This window comes from Diplotaxodon limnothrissa, linkage group LG5 (genome assembly GCF_057381915.1).
Source record: "Diplotaxodon limnothrissa isolate DT_005_m linkage group LG5, D_limnothrissa_male_GT1.1, whole genome shotgun sequence".
NCBI classification, from domain to species: domain Eukaryota; kingdom Metazoa; phylum Chordata; class Actinopteri; order Cichliformes; family Cichlidae; genus Diplotaxodon; species Diplotaxodon limnothrissa.
Genome location: NC_140600.1, coordinates 40,009,929 through 40,030,857, shown reverse-complemented (window position 1 = coordinate 40,030,857; position 20,929 = coordinate 40,009,929). Strand labels below are relative to the sequence as shown.

Below are 20,929 nucleotides of genomic sequence, written 5' to 3'. Positions count from 1 at the left end.
TGATCCTGAGCGCAGAAGCAAATCTCCAACAGAAAGGCTGAAAATTAAAAGAATTAAGCTGCTGCAACGGTCGAGTCAAAGCCCAGACCTCAACCAGACAGAAATGCTGCGAGATGTGCACAAATGAATCCACACAAACCTCAATGAACTGTGAAGAAGTGTGGGTCGAAATATTACCACAACGACATGAACGACCCATAAAGTCACACAGAAAACCATTACTGCAGCTCCTTCACACACTGTTGTAACATTCATTCAGTTCAGTTCAATTTTATTCTCTTAGCACCAAATCAGTCGCCTCATGTGCTTCACCGTATGCCGTAAAAACACACTGGTCAGCAATTAATGACGTTCAGTTGTGATGTGTTTTTAAGGCGCTGTCACCTGGAGTCAGGTCTGAATGTGCAACAGCGCAGTCTGTTACCGGTCACATCCAGTCGAGCCGATCCCAACAACTTTGAGTTTATGTGCGATCCTCGACAGCATCATCCGATCACTCCTGTCCATCTGTCATGGTCAATGATCAGCGCACACAGAGACTGAGGGGGGCAGAAAAGCAGCTGAGGTCAGAGAGAATAAAGAGAGGGAAAGACAAACACGGCACCAGAACCAGAACCAGCTCCAGTTACAAACCACCAGAGACCAGCTCCACTGCCGGGAGCTCCGGGTCTGAACCCTGGCTGCTAATTATTCCCTGAGCTTGGTCGAAACTAAATTTATGGCACCGAGCTGGAGCTGCTCGTGGCATCATAAATTAAACTGGCAAACAGTGTTAGAATCAGAACCGACCGCCTCGTCCCCCGAGAAGAGAAGCAGACCAAAACACTGTCAACATGGATGTGTGAAAACTCCAGGTTTTATAATCTTTTAATGTTTAATAATGTAAACAGTCAAATATGAGACCCACAAGTGTGTCAACTGTAATTTAAACAGGATAATATAGTAAAATTAAATAGATGTAATACATTAAAACTGTAATGCAGTACAGTCGTTGATGGCTGTGTAGACTACTGACAGAAATAGATGGAGAAAAAATACACAAAGTGAGTTTAACGGTGTATAAGAGGCAAACAGAAAAACAAATCCCCACAACACCAGTCAAGCTAAAAGCATGACAGGTACTAACTGTGGCCCAAAACGACATATTTACTAATATTCAGGCAAAGCATTTGCCTGAGGCCAATTCTTAAGATTTAGGTACAGTTATAATTATGCAAAATACTTAACGTATAAGCTAAAGCACTGCACACCAGGGGACACAACAGAAAGGCATTTGTGACATTAGCAGGGACTTCAGATACCAGTATGCTATTAATTATTCCAGGATCACACTAGTCAGTATGCCAAAATTCCCAGGAAGTCCTGCAGTGACCTAAAGGCCCATTCTGGTAAACATGACAGCCACAAAGCTCGGCACAGCGGAAGTGGACATAGTGCACAAAGTGGTGTCTCAGCAATGTCCTCGGCACAGGTTAATCCCCTCCACTGTCCCATCAGTGGTGGTCCACACAGCCTGGACATCTGTTATGTTGAAGGAACTCGTTTTAAATTTCTGTACTTATAATAGCTTTAAACCTCCCAAAGTCACCGTCTGCTATGAAAAGAAGGAGAATAAATAACGTTTATGTCATGTTGTGAGAAGATGTCAGCTGAAGTTGAGTTAGAAGAAGTCTGAAGATATTCCAGCACGCTGTGAAAACGCTGCCTCCTGGTGGGGAAAGCTCTGATAAAACACGGAGAGGATAATGACAGTAAAACAATTACCGGTACAGTCATGAAGGCTGGCTGATGACATGGTGACAAACATGTGGTCTCTTTTCTCTACCCGGAAACTCCTTCCGCTGGTTGCTGTGGTGGTGCAGGGCATGCTGGGATAGGTAACACCAACACAAGCTTTTGTGATGGTTTGCTTGCTTGTATAGTCTGTATAGTCTTGTCTGTGTGGTCTATTGCCACAGTGCAGTGGGTGATGGTGGATGGAGCAGACCGTGGAGTCACCAGACTTCTGAAGCTCTTCTTCCACATGACTCCACCAGCGCACAGCCTCACTGGTGGTGGTTTTTGTTCATGTTAGTTTAAATAAATTTGATGTCATTGTTCTTCATCCCGTGTCTCACTCTTCTTTCATGTCTTCTAAACAAGTGTGAGATGCTGACAGATGACAGGTGAAAGTAGTGACTGTGGCTGCTGGAAGACAGAATAAAGGCTTTTTAAAGCAGGTTTATGAGAAGCAAGTGTTTCGTGTTTTGCATCGATACCTGAGTATGCAGTGGGACAGGATGGCAGCTCACAGTGCTGACGACTGAAAACGTGAAAGGTGGATGTACCAACAATGATGTCACAGATTTCAGTTTAGAAGGTTGGATTTTTTTTTACCTTTATAAAAACTGTGAAGCAAAGAATCATCCAGAGATGCTGCTGAGCGATAAAAATATCTGTTAATGAGAACAAAGAGACACAAAACAGAAAAGTGTCATAATCTGTACTGCTGAGAAACACAACACAGATCAAACCGATGAGTGGAGATTTTTATTTCTGCGCTTTCTGGCTCTTTTCAGTGATGTGAACTTTTTCATTACCCTCCTGTGTGTGTGTGCGCGTGTATGTGTGTGTGTGTGTGTGTGTGTGTGTGTGGGGGGGGGGTCCTTTCCGTGTTGCAGCTTCAGTGAGTCATTGGTGGAAAAGAGGGAGGAAGATTTGAGGAGAAATATCGCTGTTAAATGAGTTTGGGCAGCATGACATCACGCGGTAATTAAACCAGTTTTCTGGAATTCCGTTTCCAATTCCTGCGCTCAGGTTCGCTGGAGGAGTTCTTCGAGCACCTGCAGGTTGGTGTGTGAGTGAAATATTTTCACTGGACGGAGTTCAAACTCTGGAGAGAGAGAGGGAGAGAGAGGGAGGGAGGGCTGCGGCATTACGCCATTCTTCCCTCTGAGAGAAAAAAAGGGGGATTTAAAGAAGTTTCTTACAAGACTTCCAACAGTTCCGCGGAGTGTTTATGCGCCTCTCAGCCCGGGCTTTGCGTTCTGCTGTGCCGGGTACATCTCTCCAGCACTATGCTCCTCACACATGACGCGTGGGACAATAAAGCTGTGCGGGATTTGTTTCTTCTGCTTGTAGACGTCCGTTACAGTCTCTGCTTTCACCGCCTGGCACGTGTCTCTGGCGAGTTTCAGGCGGGGGCAGCAGCTTTTGTGCATTTCTCGTGAGGATGACCCACTCGGATTTACTGCTCTTTGCCACTTCAGCTTCCTTGTGATCTCACTGCACTTCGCTACGATGACAGCCTGGCGGGAGGCGAACGCGCTTTAGGATGAAAGCTGTGACGCGTCTGTCTCTGCTGCTCAGCTGCTGGACCCTGGTTCACCTGCATCCCGGCCCCACGGCGCGTGTCCGCGCAGGTCCGCCGGTAATCAGAGGAGAGGCGACCAGGGCGACCAGCTCAGGGCGCACGGATCCCGTGCGCTCCCGGCTCCTCGGCGGGGATGCGCACGATAAGGCGCACGCTCCCGTTGCCATTAACGCACATGCACGAGCGGGTGGAGGAGGTGGAGGTTCATCGGGGAGAAGTTTGGGAAAAGTTGCGGCCGCGCGCACCGCGTCCCCGCAGAGAGCCCATAGTGCGCCGGCTCCGGCGGCGCAGCGGGGGGCCGCGAGCCACAAACAGCCGCTCGTGACGCCGCACGACTACATGCTCGCGCTGTACTGGTCTCTCTCCAGCGGTGACGTCAACGGCAGCGCGCTGCACGAGGCCGGCCTGGCCAACACCATCACGAGCTTCGTGGATAAAGGGCAAGGTAACCGCATCACCCACGAGCCTCTCTGCGTGCTCCCACGTCACTTTTCAGTCCCATGAAAGAAACACAGTGACACGCTGTTAGTGCAGGGATGGTGGCAGACACACACCCAGCTGAGCTGTGATGGGTGGGTGGGGGTCCACGCTGTGGGGGCAGCAGGACAGCTACTTCATGATGCGTTTGTGCCCCTGGTACTCTGGGGGATTAAAAAAGCAGCTGGAGCAGGAGGTTAGAGGAGATCTGAGGAGCCAGAGGATGAGCAGAGTGGCTGTTAGCTGCTTTTAAAGTCTCACTTTAGAATCCACAACAAGTCCAGACCTCACATCCACAATTCATTAACAATTAAAAAATGGGGAGTATAAAAAGGATGTCACTGGAACTTCAGGTGCCACAGAATGAGAGCTGCTTTAAGGGACTGGAGACCAGTGTGGGGGGCACCAGATGAGGGTGGTGCTGAGGGCACAGGCTGAGGATTGTGGCGTTAAAATCAGGAGGTCAGCAGTGAGTGGAGTATGATGAGAAGGAGCGTTCAACAAACTGGGCGTCAGATTCCCTTTCTGACAGCCAATTAGCTTAGCTTAAAGAAAAAGCTCCATCCAGAGCTAACAGAGGATGTGATTTAGCCGAGAAGTTCAAGTGGACGTAATTTTCTCCTTTTAGTTTTTCTCCTCTTCCAGCAGTACGCAGTCATGTGATGTTTTAAATACTGAGGTCAGTCATCCAAAAGCTAAGGCTACTCTGAACTCTCAGTTTTAGATATTTTTTTTCTAGATTTGGATCTGTGTGATGTCAGTAAGATTAGATATCCTTATATGGTCCTCCCATCACAGAAGCCACACCCACCTGCTGTTTAATCTGTTTTTTGAGAGGCGTAGCCAATCAGAAGCACTATTCTATTTTTCTTTCAGTCTTCCTTTATGTATGTATGTTTATGTAAAAGCTGACACTGACTCATTAAACCACCTTGTGGTGCAAACTGGTATTACAAGAAAAAGACAGCTTGGCTTGAATTTGAAGGAAGTTGATCTCTAGCAGAAACAGAGATGATGCCTTCATTTAATTTTGGAAGGTTTTAAACTGCATTTGAACACAGAAATGTGAAAGTGTTTGATTTTCAGTTATAAACAGAGGCCTGCAGGTGTATCACAACTACTTTCATCAAACCAGATTACAGCTTTTAATCTTTACACATACACCTTTTTTTAAAAAAAGATCCCACTCTCTGGACTTCCAGGTTCATGGAGGGTGCACTTCTGGGATTTTTCTGACAGAACCGGCTGAGCCAATAGATATGTTTCATTTTCAGCTGTAAAATTGCAGTGTAAAAAACCCTAAAGGACACCAGTGTAGATTTAATTTAGGCCGCATACATCATCGATGCTGGATTTGTGAAAACTAAAATAAAACTTGGGCTTTTTTTTCTACAAACAGCTGGAAATAATTATTTAGCTCCTTTCACTCCTGTTTATTGAGGACTTTCTCACGGGCACCCTCCGCTGCACACTTGAATTTCAGCCAGTTTGAGATTGACAGGAAGTGGAATGGCTCTCTCAGATTGGCTTCAGTTTGGCTCGGGTCACCTCTGCAAGCGTACGGTGGGCGGGGCTTATGGGCTTTATTGTAACCAGCCAGGAGGGGGTTACAAGCTGTGATGGCAGCTATGTTTGTCTATATCTGGTACTTTGGTGGGAGAAAACCAAACAGTGGGGACCAAGGGAGTGAGTTTACATGTATGAAATTAGAAATGCATTCTAATAAGCATTTTTCTAATGACCAATAACTAATTAGTCTGGTAACAGCAGGTAGTGTAGCAGAGGAATAATTTGTGTTTGCTGTCAAACTTTCAGCAGTTTTAACGTCTGGAACATGTCTGTGCACATGTATGCACATATTTATGTATATTTATTCCTTTGCAGTTGTGAGTCCGTGTGTGTGTGCTGCCGTGTGTTTCTAACATCTGGTCGGCTCTCAGTGATATATACGGCCTCGTGAGGGTAAATAAACAGTGCTCACAGCCCTCCGTGTCATGTTGTCTTTACGATGTAAAACAGTTTTAGAAGCGTCTTTAAATGAGCGCAGTTTCATGTTCCTGCTGCTGCTGAAGGTTTACATTTCCACCACTTAATGTACTTTTAATGTGGCCTTTATTTGTTCAGCGAGTTGCTGCTGACTTCGTCCACATGCTGAGACGAGGAACTGATCACCCCGACGCTCGTTATTTACCTTCTATCCTTTCATTCACTCTTACTCGCTTCCTTTTTTCTGCCTTTATTCCTCCGTTACTGCTGCCGCTCCTTCTTTCTTTCTTCCTGCCACATGCAAGGCTGAACCTACCTCCTGAGGGGCCCTAGAGCAAGGCGTTGCTCTGGGGCCTCCAATGATGCTGTGTGTGAAGCACAGCAGCTAAAACCCTGATTAGTCGACTAAAAGTTCGGTAGGAACACCTGGTTTCGACTCCACCATCGGGCCTTTCTGTGTGACGTTTGCATGTTGTCACTGTGTCTCTGTGAGTTCACTCTGGCTTCCTCCCACCACCCAAAGTGTAGTTAGTGGGGTTAGGTTAGTTGGTGCAAATAGTTAAATAGTCCATCTCTCTGTCTCAGCTCTGGTGACCCGCCTGGGATTAGGAGTGATTTGGTCATTTTCCCCCAGAGTGAGAAATCTTCTTCACCTGGGCCAGCATGTTAAAAAAGCTGAAGCCATGTGTGCAAGTGAGCGCCATTTTCCAGACAAAAGTAGGTTTTTTTGTAGTTATATTACTTTCATAATTTTAGGAGTGGTGATCAGCCTGAAATGTTGAGTTTTCAATTTATAGATCACAAAACATTTGAATTTTAGAGTCTTTCTTGACTAAATCTTGGTGTTTTGGAGCTTTGTTTGAGCAGGTGACCCACATACTTTAGGCTATTGCAGTAGTCGAATCCACCCGGGTTATTTGCTGCATCTCTTCCCCTGCGCTCTGTCCCTGCGTTCCTGTCCACTCTCCACTCACCTGCTTAGATAAAGGCTAAAAGCCCTTAATAACAGCACTTAATAAAACTGTCCATTAACTTTTAACTCCTGAGTAAAACTACTCCATCAACAGTAACCCATAACAACGCTGTACTTTACACGCTTTAATAAACTCATCCAGTCGGCCAACTCTGACCCTTTCCTGGACCAGTTTTGGCCCCTGGACCACGTGTTTGATGCCCTCGATATATCTGCTCATGTGACAAAAAGAAATGTAAATCTTATTTAATTTTGGTCAGTTATAATTTTACTGAGTTATAAATAAATGAGTTTGAAAAAGCTCTTTTCAGAAGCAAAGCAGAGATGTTTGGTTTCAGGAGGTTGGTTTGATCTTGTAAATTTTGGATAGTCTTGTTTTGGCACAGTGAGCCCTGTAATATAAATAAGTTTTCACTGGATGACAAAGGGCCAAAGCCAGACATCTCACCTGAGAGCTCTGCTGCTGCTCGCTGCCCTTCTGTCAGCTATTTTAAAGCCCCGCCCCCACTGGACATCCTGAAAGCTGTTAGTAGAGGGATGAAGTCAGAGTTAAGAAGCCAAACATTTAATCTTGTGTGTTCTGCATTTACATACACAATAATCTGTTCCAAGCCGCTCCTGAAAGACTGATTTTCTGAGCGTTCTGAAGTGATAAAGACCACACCTGAGAGCTCTGCATCCCTCCAACATTATTTATCCTCGCTGATTTACAAGTGCGTGAGAGTTTGTGAAACCAAATTCCTCTCAGCTTTAATCAGACTGTCCAAAGAGGAGTGTGTGTGTTTGCTGTCTGTCTGCTGTGAATAGCTGCAGGTCCACAATAACAGGCCTGTTTACAGAGCGTTGCGGTCTCCCGGCCTGGTTCTAATGTACTTTTCAATGCATGATAAAGTCCTGGACAGCAGGAGGGGGTGCTGTGAGAACATGTAAGCAGTTTATGTGCATATGCACAGCTAACTTTGCGAGGACCGGAGTGATTTCTCTGACCTTTGAAGTGAGGACATGTGTGGAACATGAGGACAGTAGTTCAGAGGTCTGTTTGAAGGTTCAGAATTCGTTTCAGGGTTCAGGGTTGATCAGGGATAAATTAGGCTCAGATCATGGGAATATATTAGCCGACCTGGGTCCTCACAGAGAATTTAAAACACATGTATCTGCTGGGTTTCATTGGATAGGGAAGTTTACAGTTTCCCTCACTGACAACAACAGAAAACCATCTACACCATTCAGTTCATGCTTTCTGATGCTGTGCACACAGCATGAGTGTGTATACTTGTTTTACATATGTTATGGGGACTTAAAGCTTTTCACTTACCCGTGAGGACATTACTTTAATTTCAGGACAATTAATATAAAGTAAACCATAAAGTGTTACTCTAAACACGAGTCTTTGGATGCTCATTCTTATTATTTATGTCGATTTCCTTCATAATGCCTGCAGTAGTTTATTGTAGATATGGCAACTGACTTCATTCACCAGTTTTTGCATCTGTGGTTTGAAGCTTCAACATTTACATTTTGGCTACCACCATGTTTTTATTGATTTATTTATTTAAAGCAACGAGATACCATATTTGGACCAGAAGGTAGAGAGCTCAGTTGCCAGCTGTTGGTAGCCCTTTGTTAGCAAACTGCATCTATAGCACTAATTAACAGGTGTCTGTATTGCTACATTACATCCATACAGTCTGAGTAACATCATTAAATATGTAAAATCTATTGGTTAGGTTGTTTCAGAGAGCCTGTGAACAAAGATGGTGTATTTTGTAAGAAGCTACATATGCCTAGCTGTTTAGTGCTAAATGCTAATACAAACATTGTAAAACCAATCCTAAAATCTATTTGGAGCCTGATAAGGAGCACAAAATAGGGGTGATAATCTGGCAGCAGCATTTCGTACTGCAAAGAGCTGCTTTGCCCAAGATAGTAAACGGGGATTAATCTAAACACGATGACACAAATGCAGGAATGTGTTTTTCCAGGTCAGCAGAGGAAACCATATGTTGCAATTTAGAAATGTGTCTGAAATAAGATAAGATAAGATAAGATAAGATAACCTTTATTAGTCCCACACGTGGGAAATTTGTTTTGTCACAGCAGGAAGTGGACAGTGCAAAAGTTATGACGCAAAAATTAGAATACAATAAGAATAAATACAGTACACAGCTGTACAGAATAGAATAAAATAATATACTATATACTATATAAATGAAAGAAACAGGAATGAGAGCAAGTTGAAGCCCAGAATAAAATAAATATTACACCAAGATTTCAAACACTGGCCCGTTGAACAAAAAGAAGCAAGAGTCTGACTTGTGAGTGCGAATGGTTGTCAGTCTCTGTGTGTTAGCCCTGTGACAGACTGGCGACCTGTCCAGGGTGACAGCTGGGATAGGCTCCAGCGCCCCCGCGACCCTGAAAAGGATAAGTGGAAGCAAATGGAAACCAAAACCAATTGAATTGTAACAGGATATAAAAATATTTGTTGTTAAGTTGGACATTTTACCATTTGATGTTATTGATAAACCTTTGAATCAATGGATATTTGAGGAACTGTAGTTCACTTCACATTTTCGCTCTTGGCAGCTATTACGATGTTTTAGTCTGAGATGTCTTCAAAAATAAAAGAAATCCCAAAATAAAGTCAAGAATGCTGTTCTTTCCTTTTTTAAAGGGTAATAAAAATATAAACAATAGTAATGTTTTTATAAAACAGACAAGATCCAGAAAAACTATTAGGTCCATTTTTACCTGGAGGGAAAATGTCAACAGTATAAAAGAATAACAGCAGAGCCAATGCAGAAGAGCACACTTATTTTCTACATTATGGTCATTCTAAGAGAAAGGATGTTTATCCAGGTTAGGCTCCAGCTCGGCTAAATACATGCCAATCACAAATCCCTGTCCAGTGAGTCTTCAGCATCACTTGGTTTCACAGTCAGACCCACAGCTCAATACCAAGATTGTGATGATAAAAAGGGTCATGAATAAAAGTCTATAGTCTGTGATGGGGAGCAGCACTGAAGGAAAGTACAGTATTTCTTTATATTTCAAAATCTGAGATCAGACAATATCTGGATTATTAAAATGGGTTCAATGAAGATTTCAAGTAGGGAGATCTCGTAAAAGATTTAGTTAAAAAAGAAAGAAAGAGTCAGTTATGGAAGTGTATGGACCTGTCAGTGTATTTCATGACCTATATGCAGGAGTCCATCCTTTATGACCTGACGGGTGGCCATCAGCTGATGGCTCTCTGGGGCTCACATTACAGATTCATTCATTTACTCAACAGTCCTTACTTGCTGTGTTGTGTTAGAAAAGTTTGTTACACTATTTTTCTTTTTGCCTGTCGGTGAATATTTACCTGCGCTTTCGTTTCTAATCACAGATGAACGTGGGCCCCAGCTGCGACGGCAGAGGTATCTTTTCAACATCAGCTCTCTGGAACGGGATGGGCTCCTGGGGGCCGAGCTACACATCCTGAGGAAGCGCCTGCCTGACCCTCGCAGAGTCTTGATAGGCTACAGAGGAGGAGAAGGAGGAGGAGTCCCATCACCGCTCCTAAGGCTGCACACCTGCGCTTCAGGCAAACAAAAGGCCGTTCTTGTCCAGATGAAGGCCGTAGAGGATCTGTTCAGCAGCACATGGGAAGTGTTTGACGTTTGGAAGGTGTTCAGGGGCTTCAAAACCCAGAAAGGCCAGCATTCCCAGGAGCTGTGCTTTGAACTGGAAGCGCTGGAGCACGGAGGCGGTCGCCCCATGGACCTTCGCGCTCTGGGATTCGCTCGACACGGCAGGACCAACAAGGAAAAAGCCTTCTTCTTGGCATTTGGGAAAAGCAAGAAGCGTGACCTTTTTTACAAAGAGATCAAAGCGCGGTCCGGCCACGACAACAAAACAGTCTACGAGTACCTGTTCACCCAGCGACGGATGAGACGGGCACCTGCTGCGAGGGGAGTCAAAAAACCCGTGCAGCAGTCCCTGCCACAGTCCATATCCCAGCACCAGACAGTGAAGGCCAGGCTGCGCTGCCACCGGAGACGGCTCCACGTCAACTTCAAGGAGATGGGCTGGGACGACTGGATCATCGCGCCGCTGGAGTACGACGCCTATCACTGCGACGGCGCCTGCGATTTTCCCATCCGCTCACACCTGGAGCCGACCAACCACGCTATCATACAAACCCTGATTAACTCCATGGACCCGGAGTCAACGCCGCCCACTTGCTGCGTCCCGACACGGCTCAGCCCGATCAGCATCCTCTACATCGACTCGGCCAATAACGTCGTCTACAAGCAATACGAGGACATGGTGGTGGAGTCGTGCGGGTGCAGGTAGCAGACACAGCAAAGACTTTTCAATATTATATTCAAAGCTAAAACTGGAGTTGGTATTTCAGGCTCACTGCTATGCAACGCACATTACTCCTCACACTCAAGTGGGCTTACAAGAATGCATACCAGAGACTATTTAAGACTAAACAGATGAAGATAAACTCACGGAGGTGATGCTCTGAAACGCCCACTCACTGTGTAATGTTGATGTTGGTAGTGATGAGCAATATGCATCCAATACAATCCAAATAATGGAAACACGACCCGATGAAGAAAGACTCGTTTGGACTGTTTCGTACGGACTTTTTCCTTCTTCTTAGATTTGTATCAAGTTGCTGATTGTTGTAAAGAGTTTAAAATGCCTTGGAAAAATGAAGTGTTATACTTAAAAATGCTCTTTTCCAGCACTTATCTGATGAAGTCATTTGTATGCCTTATCCAAGACCTTTTTGTAAAGCATGTCAAGAATTTCTGATGTATAAATACGAGCCAGGGATGAAGTGCTCATCTGACCTGCTCCAAATTTGGGAAAGCTGCATAAACTCGTGTTCAATAAAAAAATGTCTAATTGACTGAGCTCCAAACTCCTATCAGTGAAAACCTCTGCCCCCCACCCCCTCGAGGATCTGCAGACTAAACTATCGGAGGAATTTGTGAGATTTACAGCTGCCAAATTTACAATTTAACCCAGAAATGACTGTTTGATGTGGAACATGAGTGTTTTACTTGGCTGGCTTGATAAACTGTTGCAAAGGTCTAGTTAAAATTACGAGGAGTTAGGTTTTTTAACTTTGTGCCTATTAAAGGGGACCTGTTCTGCTCATTTCCAGCTCCATCTCTTTATTATAGACTCTGCAAGTAGATTTGCAGGCGCTGAATTCATCATCTGGGTGACTACATATAAAAGATGGTCGAAGCCTCTGTGATGTAACCCACTGGGCTGTGGACTCCACGTTTTGAAATCTCAGTGTCAGCATTTTTCCTCTGGAGCCGGAGCTGGCTGTGAATTATCAGCTGCATTAATAAATTGTACATATATCTGTAAGTTAGCACTAAGCCCCATAAAATAAGATAAGATCAGATAAAACTGGAGCACAGACGTCTCAGACGATCTGGCTAACCACAGAGATAATTGCATCACTCCGACATGTACCTTACTCCAAAACTGACTAACAGCACAAACTGGTCCAAAGATCCAGTTCAGGGACTTCAGTTACCAAAATTATTTCTGTAGCACGCTGTAAACATCTTCGTTTCTGCTTTAAAGCAGCATCTTTTTAAACCCCAGAGGGGCTATCATAGGTGCTAACTGTCAAAACTCAGGAGACCAGTTTAAAAAAGACAGCTCTGTTTGCACAGGGTTAAGGTCAGCTGATGACCTTGGAGGGGGTTCATACTGGCGTTTGTGGGGACTGACTGGTTTTGGAGAAAGCCTCAAGAGTTTCATCGGCACTTGAGGAAGAACCAGTTTGACCAATTATTATTATGTAAGTCATAAAACAAACGAACAGCCTGAGCAGACTTACAACACAACAGTTACAAGTAACTAGATCCAGATAAGCTTAAGAAACTCTGTCAGCTCACTTGTAAATGCATCACTGCATTTATCCATCCCGGGTGCCTGCAGCTCACGAGGTAGAGAAGGTCATCTGATTGGAAGGTTGGTGAATAGATGCCTGCATGCCAAATATCCTAAACCAAGGATCCATCGGAGTGATGGGAAGCACCTAAGCATGGAAGAAACCGCTTGTAAGAATGGCTGTGAATAAGGCGCGAGGTATGAAGAACCAGTCCATTTAGCATCCGTCCATCCACCCTCAGCTGCTGCTCTGAGCCTGGGCTGTGGATACTAGAGAGTTTGCAGAGATCCCCAGACCTCACTCTGCTCCAGCATTTCCAATGGGACTCTCAGGAGTCTGTGTCTGCCCCAGGTTCTTCTTCTGGTTGTGCATGCTCAAAATATATCATATAACCATATACTGTCATATATTTATTTAATATATTTAATATTGTAGATTTTCTCATTTCCTCACAATAAACGGTAGAAAAGAAAGTATCACTCTCAGCTTCTCCTAATTGTTAAATCAGACTTTTAGAAACTATCAGTTCTTTGTTGTTCAGAGTCATTGAGGGAGACGTGCCTTATAACGGGCCTTGAACATGTTCACGTCCTGGTCTGGTGGTTTCATAATCTCTCTCTGCCTCCTCCGATTACTCGAGAAAGCGCAGACTCTGAGGAAAACCTGACAATGTGTGAAGCAGTAGAGATGACTGCATCTATGGTGTTGCTGCAGAACGCACGCAACAGCAGTAACGTGTGTGCGTGTGCCTCCTACCGTCAGCAGCGAGCACACCTGTCTGCCTGCCTGCCCGTGAAGCTTGCGAGCTATTGGATAAAACCATCTGTGCTGAGCGGATGGCTTGTTTCTCTTGGAGAAGGACTGATGTAAGCATTTCCTTTAATCAAAGCTGAGGCATGCCAGTGGTATGACCCCCACCCCCATCCCCAAAATACTGAACTGAGGAGGTGGAGGCAGAGAGAGGCTCAGTGGGACTGGAACCTGAGAATATTAGGGCTGTTCAGTTTGTGTTTTAACCCCAACAGGAGCTCATTTAGTCCAGAAAGCACTTGTTCCGACGGTGCAGCAGCTGCTGAGTCTTGATAATAGCCGCCTTTACATTAGGTCTGGCTTCGCGTCTGCTTCCTTATTTATAATTTTACCTGTTTGGGATATCCAAATGGACATCTTATAACTCATCTTATATATGCTATGATCCCATATTCCTGAACCTGTGCTTGTTTAGCATGTGTTGAGCTGCACGGGGAAATGAGCAACATGTCAAGAGTTAAACAGGAAGTCTGTGAGCTCCAACTCATCTAACATCAATCAAAGGAGACATTTTTAAGCAATCTTTGACCAAAACAAACAATTTTTATCTTTATGGAGCCAAATCAAGGTTTTTGGAACTCATCACGAATGTTACACAGCCTATTAAGCATAAATTAGTCTCTCATCATTCTTAACAGGTGTAAAGGAAATCTACATGTGACTCTGCGGTGCACAGGTCATCCAGCCTACCATCGTGTGAGTCATTAAGGTCTCATGGGTGTCACCTAAAACGTTCCCAGACTGTTGGAGCTGCTTACTGGGACATGGAGCGTCAGCTCTCAGGTGGGAAAACAGCCCAAGCTTTATCGCCGGGCACAGCTCGTGTTCCACAACCAGTCTCCAGGACCGGGGTGCTTTCTGGATGCCTCTGTATGAGGTGTTTTGGGCATGTCCTAGCAGCAGGAAGCTTGGGGCACACCCAGGACACTCAGTCAAAGTCTAGACTAGCTCGGGAACTCGTCAATGTTCCCACAGAAGAGATGTGGGAGGTGGCTGTGGAGAAGGAGTCTGGTGTCTGGTTAAACTGTTGTCTCCACGACAGGATAGGCTGCAGAAAATGGATGGATGTTTGGTTTGGTGTGTACACAGGATGCTTCACAGCAGGCCAAACGTACCGAGAACCTGTAATGAGAGATGGGCCTCGAGTTTGATGCACATGCCCCGAGTGGTTTTCCTTATTATGAAATGCATAATACCTCTGGTTTACTGCAGCTTTGACTTGATGAAAATTCAGTTTGTTCTTTGATTTATGGCGCGTCTGATTTGTGTGCTGGTTAACAATCAGCTCATTCTTTTCAGATGTGGGAAGGAACCCGTCCACTCAGACCTGACAGGGCTAATTTTGGCTTCGTGTAACAAATGGTGTTTGCAGATAAGAGATATTCACTGTGTTTATTTTTTCCCACCCAGCCACCCACCTAAAAAACTCCACCCAAGCAACGGCAACTTTTCTTTTAAAACAACAACTGGACTTTTGAGAGTAGATTCACAGAATACTTATACCACTCATGTTACATACATCTGTCTCAATACTGCTAATATTAATGTTTCTAAATGAAGTTTTTGTCTCTTAAACTGTTTAACTTTAAACACTGAAATTGTTGTGACAAAGACAAAATATGAAAAAGTTATTTTCAGAGTGAATTGTCCTGATAAACATCCTTATAAATAAGTTGAGGCCCTCTTTATGGGTCTTATACAGCGGCTTGCAAAAGTATTCGGCCTCCTTCAACTTTTCCACATTTTGTCACATTACAGCCACAAACATGAATCGATTTAATTGGAATTCCAGGTGAAAGACCAACACAAAGTGGTGCACACGTGAGAAGTGGAACGAAAATCATACATGATTCCAAACGTATTTATAAGGATGTTTATCAGGACAATTCACTCTGAAAATATGGGGAAATAGGAATGACCTGAAATCATTCATTTACAGGTAACAGATGGGGATGTTTGACCTGGATGTTGGTCCGGAGTGAAGCTGGATCAGGTATGAATCAGTCCCAGTCTTTGTTTTTCCAGCTTCCACTAAAGCAGAAGCGATAACAGCAACAACAGCAGGTTGGAGGCGCTTCGTGCCTGAAACAGCTTCTGTTTTCATTTATTATTCTACTAATAAAGTCAGTGAGCGTATATTGTTGCACATAATTATGTGTTGGATTTAGTTTCCTAAAATAATTAAAACAATGTTTAAGTAAGGCCTGATGTTGTCTAACACAGCACAGCATTCCCAGTGAGGATTACGGCCTAATTGCTAATAACTCGACGTCTGCAGATAGAAGAAGCCAAGGTATCTGTATCACATCCGAACTGGAAACAGTTGGACAGGTGGATATTTTAGGAACAAGGGATAACTAAATGCCTAATTTACACGCACCGCTGCACCCACGTAGACGGCAGCGTGCCCAGCAGTGACATCAGAGCTAAGGTAGGTTGATCTTTGGTTTGTCTTGCTCTAGGATCCTGTTGACCTTTGCATCCATTTAAGAATAATAAGAACAAGAAACATGTTATTTGTCCCAAATGTGTGAAGCTTTTGTGTTCCAGCAGGCAAAACATGAAACAGAACTGAGCTCAACAAAAATGTATGAAGAGAAAGAGCACGAGCGATCAGTGCAGGAACTCAGACACTCTCAGCAAACAGAGAGTGAGATGCTGCTGAAAGCTCAGCGATGTGGAGAACGTTTCTTGACACCTTTTATTCAGGAGAAGACCGCAGGTCCTGTCAGCGCCATTTTTAATTGTTAGGCAGTTAAAGGTCACCGGTGAAGTGATCTTAAACCAGGCTTCAGTCTGCTGCCACAGCAAGCTGCTAACGGATCAGCTGAGAGGTTTATCTGTGCTACTGCAGCCCTGCAAGCTCAGCTGTGAACAGCTGAAGGAGGTATCGAGCGCAGCGCTGTTCGATAGACATTGGGAAATGGTATTCCCCACAGAGAGCTCCGCCTGGCTTTAATTATCACACATTTTGTACACATTAGCCCATCTGAGATACACGCACTGGATTGTACAAACAGCTGATTTAAATCTCTGTGTATGATTTATGGAGACGGATATTTCCTATGATTTATGACGATGGAAAAGTGTGTTGGCTTGGCAGGAAATGAAGCATAATTAGGAAATTGACTTCACGGTATGTGTTGCTTCCTCCTGTGATGGAGTGGGATTGTTTAAGAGGAAACACAATGTCTTGGAAGCTGCAAGTATATTTACTGTAACTCACATCTTCAGATGTACGTTTCACTTTGTTCCCGTTTATGCTTGGCTTGATGTTGTGTATATATTCCTTAAATACGTCAGTTTGATGCTACAGTTTTCAGTGTCTCTAAGCTTTAGTGGGGGATAAGAATTTCTCAACATAACTAAAAGTATATCAACAGAGAATTACTAAGTAGGAGGCAGATTTAAGAGAATCTATGGTTGGTCCAGATGACTTACCTGTGGAGGTATGGAGATGTCTAGAAGAGGCCAGTGGGGTTTTTCACCAGACTGTTTAACACAATCTTGGAGAGGATGCCTGGTGCTGATTTTCAAGAACAAAGGTGATGTGTAGAGCTGTAGTGACTACAGAGGGATAACGCTGATGAGCCGTTCTATGAAGATATGGGAAAGAGACAAAGCTAGGTTCAGAAGAGAGGAGAAGAAGAGAGTACAGGGAGGGTGGAGTGGGTGGAGACGAGTGTCAGAAGTGATTTGTGACAGAAGGAGAGCAGCAAGAGTGAAAGGGAAGGTTTAAAGATGGTAGTGGGAGCTGCTGTGATGGTTTGGAGATGTTCAGATGTTCACTGGGAGTCAGCAGCATGGACAGGATTATAAATTAGTCTATCAGAGGGACAGTTCAGAGAGGAGAGACTGAGACATGCGCGGAGGAGGGAGGGTGGATATGCTGGACAAAGAATGATGAAGATGTTTATCCTTCTTACCAGGAAAGAAGGAATACCTCAGAGGAGGTTTGTGGATGTAGTGAAGAAGGACACGAAGAGAGCTACTGTAACAGAGGAGGATGCTGGAACAGGGTGATGGAGGAAGATGACCTGCTGAGCTACATCATTGGCAGAAGAAGAAGAGAAAAAAATAATATCAAACAAAATATTAAAAGCATTAATGGGAGACTTTAAAGTCACTGCAAACTCCCAAACACAGCACTGAAAATACTGCAGCTCTGAAACGTCAGCTTCTAGATGATTTTACAAACATGAAGGAAAAATTACATTTCATACACAGAAACATTGTGTGCAAAGGCAGCAGTGCTTTAATAACTTTTTTAAGTGTGTACTTTAAGTGTGTACTTTGTCCCAGTAAGAGATCTTAAAAATCGTTAGTATGCCATGTTGTTGCAGTACGTTGTTGAGGTACGTTGCAGTATGTTGTTGCATTATGTTTTTGCAATGCGTTGTTGCAGTACGTTGATGCAGTACATTGACGCAGTATGTTGATGCAGTACGTTGCGGTACATTTCAACAACGTACTGCAACATACTTTTGCAGTGCATTGATGCAGTACGTTACTGAAGTATTTTGATGCAGTATGGTGTTGCAGTACGTTGTCACGGTACGTTGATGCAGGATGGTGTTGCAGTGCATAGTTGCAGTATGTTAATGCAATTTGGTGCAGTATAGTGTTGCAGTACGTTGATGCAGTCCGTTGATGCAGTGCGTTGGTGCAGTGCACTGATGCAGTATAGTGTTGCGGTACGTTAATGCAATATGGTGTTGCAGTGCATTGCAGTGCGTTGTTGCAGTGCGTTGTTGCAGTATGTTAATGCAGTATGTTGCAGTATGTTGATGCAGAACGTTGTTGCAGTGCGTTGTTGCAGTATGTTAATGCAGTATGTTGCAGTATGTTGATGCAGAACGTTGTTGCAGTACGTTGCGGCATTGGGAAATCTTTTTTGATGGGCTCCATGTCTTCCATGCATACAGGGCAGAGGGCACAACCATTAAACTCAAAGGATGGAGCCAAGTTCAGAGAGGAGGATGCCCAAATTGGTCAAAGTCGTTGTATTGCTGTTAAAGTTGAGATGAAACACTATATGTATAAAGGCTAATTTGCACCATGGAGCCCTATGCTCAAAAACTATCATAGACACTGTCTAGTGATAGAGTGAAAGGTTTTTAGAACATGGACTGAACATTAGTTTGTTAGCTAACTTGTGACAGAAAATAGCAGTAGTGAACACCCTGATGATCAGCGTATGGTCTGAATCACTAGTTTCAGTCTTACTGAATTAAACATGATAAATCTGTAAATCATGTTCCCATTTATTGTCAGCGGACCCTAAAGTAGGACCTTCTTTAGGTTGGTCAACCTGGACGGTCAAGTGACTGAGTACGTTTGGAGGCTCACCTTCAAAACAGCAGTCAAATGCACTGCCTCATCTGCCATTAATTAGAAGAAGGAAAAACAACATGGGCCGGGTCATTTCCTCCTCACCATGTTTGACACACTCGTAACATAATACTACTCTGTTGTCACATTTTAATATGATGTGTGCGTTCCTGCTTCCTGCTTATGAAGAGGTGACTGGATCACCCAAGGTCCATGTTAATTCCAGGCCACATTTCCTCACACTGCTACTGGAAAGCACTTCAAAAGTCTAATTCTATTTCCTGTCGCTGTTCACTTGTGTAGAAATGATTTTGTCTTCTGAATTTCTGAACATCGACCCTCCTGTAACTAAAAAGAACTTGGCTGAGGACTTTGTTGTACTCCTGCATTGTAAACAGCTTCAAACACGAATGGTTCACCAATCTTCACCAACAGGAAGACATCAGAAACTCTGTGTGATATAATGAAGTAATGCCATCAGAGGTGCCTAACGAAGAAGCACTCCTGTAACTGGACATACACTGTATATGAACTCTTCATGTAACCCTTGACGTTGTCCTATTGGACCCGAGCAACGTCAGCCCCTCCCTCCACGGAGCCCATAATCAGATTACGTCGCAGTGAACTCCGCGGTTTGCCTTCTCAGGCCCAGAAATGTGTAGTAAAGCAGAAACACGGACTGTTTACAGGTTTCGGGTTTCCTTGTCGCTGTTTGTGGCCGGGAATTGTGGCAAAGTGTCAGGCTGAATCCAAGCGAACAGGATCAAGAGCCGGGCTGAAGAGGCCTATTGTGTTTCCCCGCTCGGATGTAATCAGAACCATATGCCCTCCATCGTCAACGCTGAAAAGGGAGGCTTGTTTAACAGGGCTTAACTTCATCGAACACAACTTTAATGGTCGCCCCTATTACACTGTTTAACAATGATGCTTGCAAAAAGCGCTTGTGTGTGCGTTTCCCATGAGAGAACCACACACACCCGGAAGGCTCTTATGTTCCCACAGAGAAATCCAGGCCCGCACAACCTCGTTCAGGGTTAGTGGTCCAGATCTCCTGCAATGGAGTCCTACATTTAAAAAAAAACGAAATCGCATTTTTTTGCATTTGCAGACTCTGAATTTTTCATGTTAGGAAGTTGTTAGTTACATAGTTTATTTATGTTATGCCGATTCATAATGTAAGTTACCTCAGAGTGTTTCCAAACTTTATCATTTTCATGGAGTAAATCTTTGATAACTGGTCATGAATCACTAATTATGATCTATTTCTGTATTTGCCTAGATTTTCTTTCTTATACATGAAACAAATGTCCTGTTCTCACTCCGTGCTCGGTTCTCACTTTCAGGGTTTGTCTGGGCTTTTGAAGCCAGGTGGAGGCGGGACTGATCACCTGATTATGATCACCTAAACACTCACCTGCAAGTATATAAAGTCTGGCTTGTCCACCCACTCTCTGTTTTTGTAGCAGTGCTCAGGTTAGCACTTGAGCATTTTAGCTAATCCTCCAGCTCTTCCACCTCCTCTGAAGCATGTCTGCATGCTCACTCTCCACCTGCCTCCTCCTCACGTACATCTCTTCTGCACATTCTTTAAGTCATTAAATGTTTCTGTCTTCTTAGTTGTATTTTGAGTCTGCCAGGTCTGGCAGTAATCTAACCCTTCCAACTCGTCACATAATGACGCTCAGGACCCCCTGGTGTCACATCTTAACACACTAAGACATTTACACAGCTAAATAAAAACCGTTCTGTGGTAGCTGCTGTGCTAAAACTTTATATTTAATTGATGCCTACTGAACCCCGAAGTGTGTGAGTCTTTTAATTTTATATCTGATTTAAATGAATGAAGTGCAGCAGAATACTAGATCTGTTTGTGATAATAAAGCCGTTAACTGATAAACCAGCTAATCTGTATCCATCAGCATACACAGAAATACACATTCACAGCCGTTCAGAGTCCAAATGGTGATGTCGTGAACTGCAAAATGACATTAGCTGTTATATAGAAATATAACCAGAATACAACCAGTTGAGTTGACTCAAATATTGCAAGGAGACTTATTAAAGGCGTCTGAATGCAAACTGACTC

At 43.9% G+C, this 20,929-nt stretch overlaps 1 protein-coding gene across 1 annotated transcript; it reads left to right on the top strand.

Annotated features, from left to right (window-relative positions):
- Positions 1 to 3,313: 3,313 nt before the first annotated feature.
- Positions 3,314 to 11,126, top strand: gdf5 (growth differentiation factor 5). Its single transcript, XM_085354767.1, has 2 exons — positions 3,314 to 3,797; positions 10,177 to 11,126. Exons 1-2 carry the CDS (start codon positions 3,314 to 3,316, stop codon positions 11,124 to 11,126), a joined length of 1,434 nt encoding a protein of 477 aa, XP_085210893.1.
- The last annotated feature ends 9,803 nt before the right edge of the window (positions 11,127 to 20,929 follow it).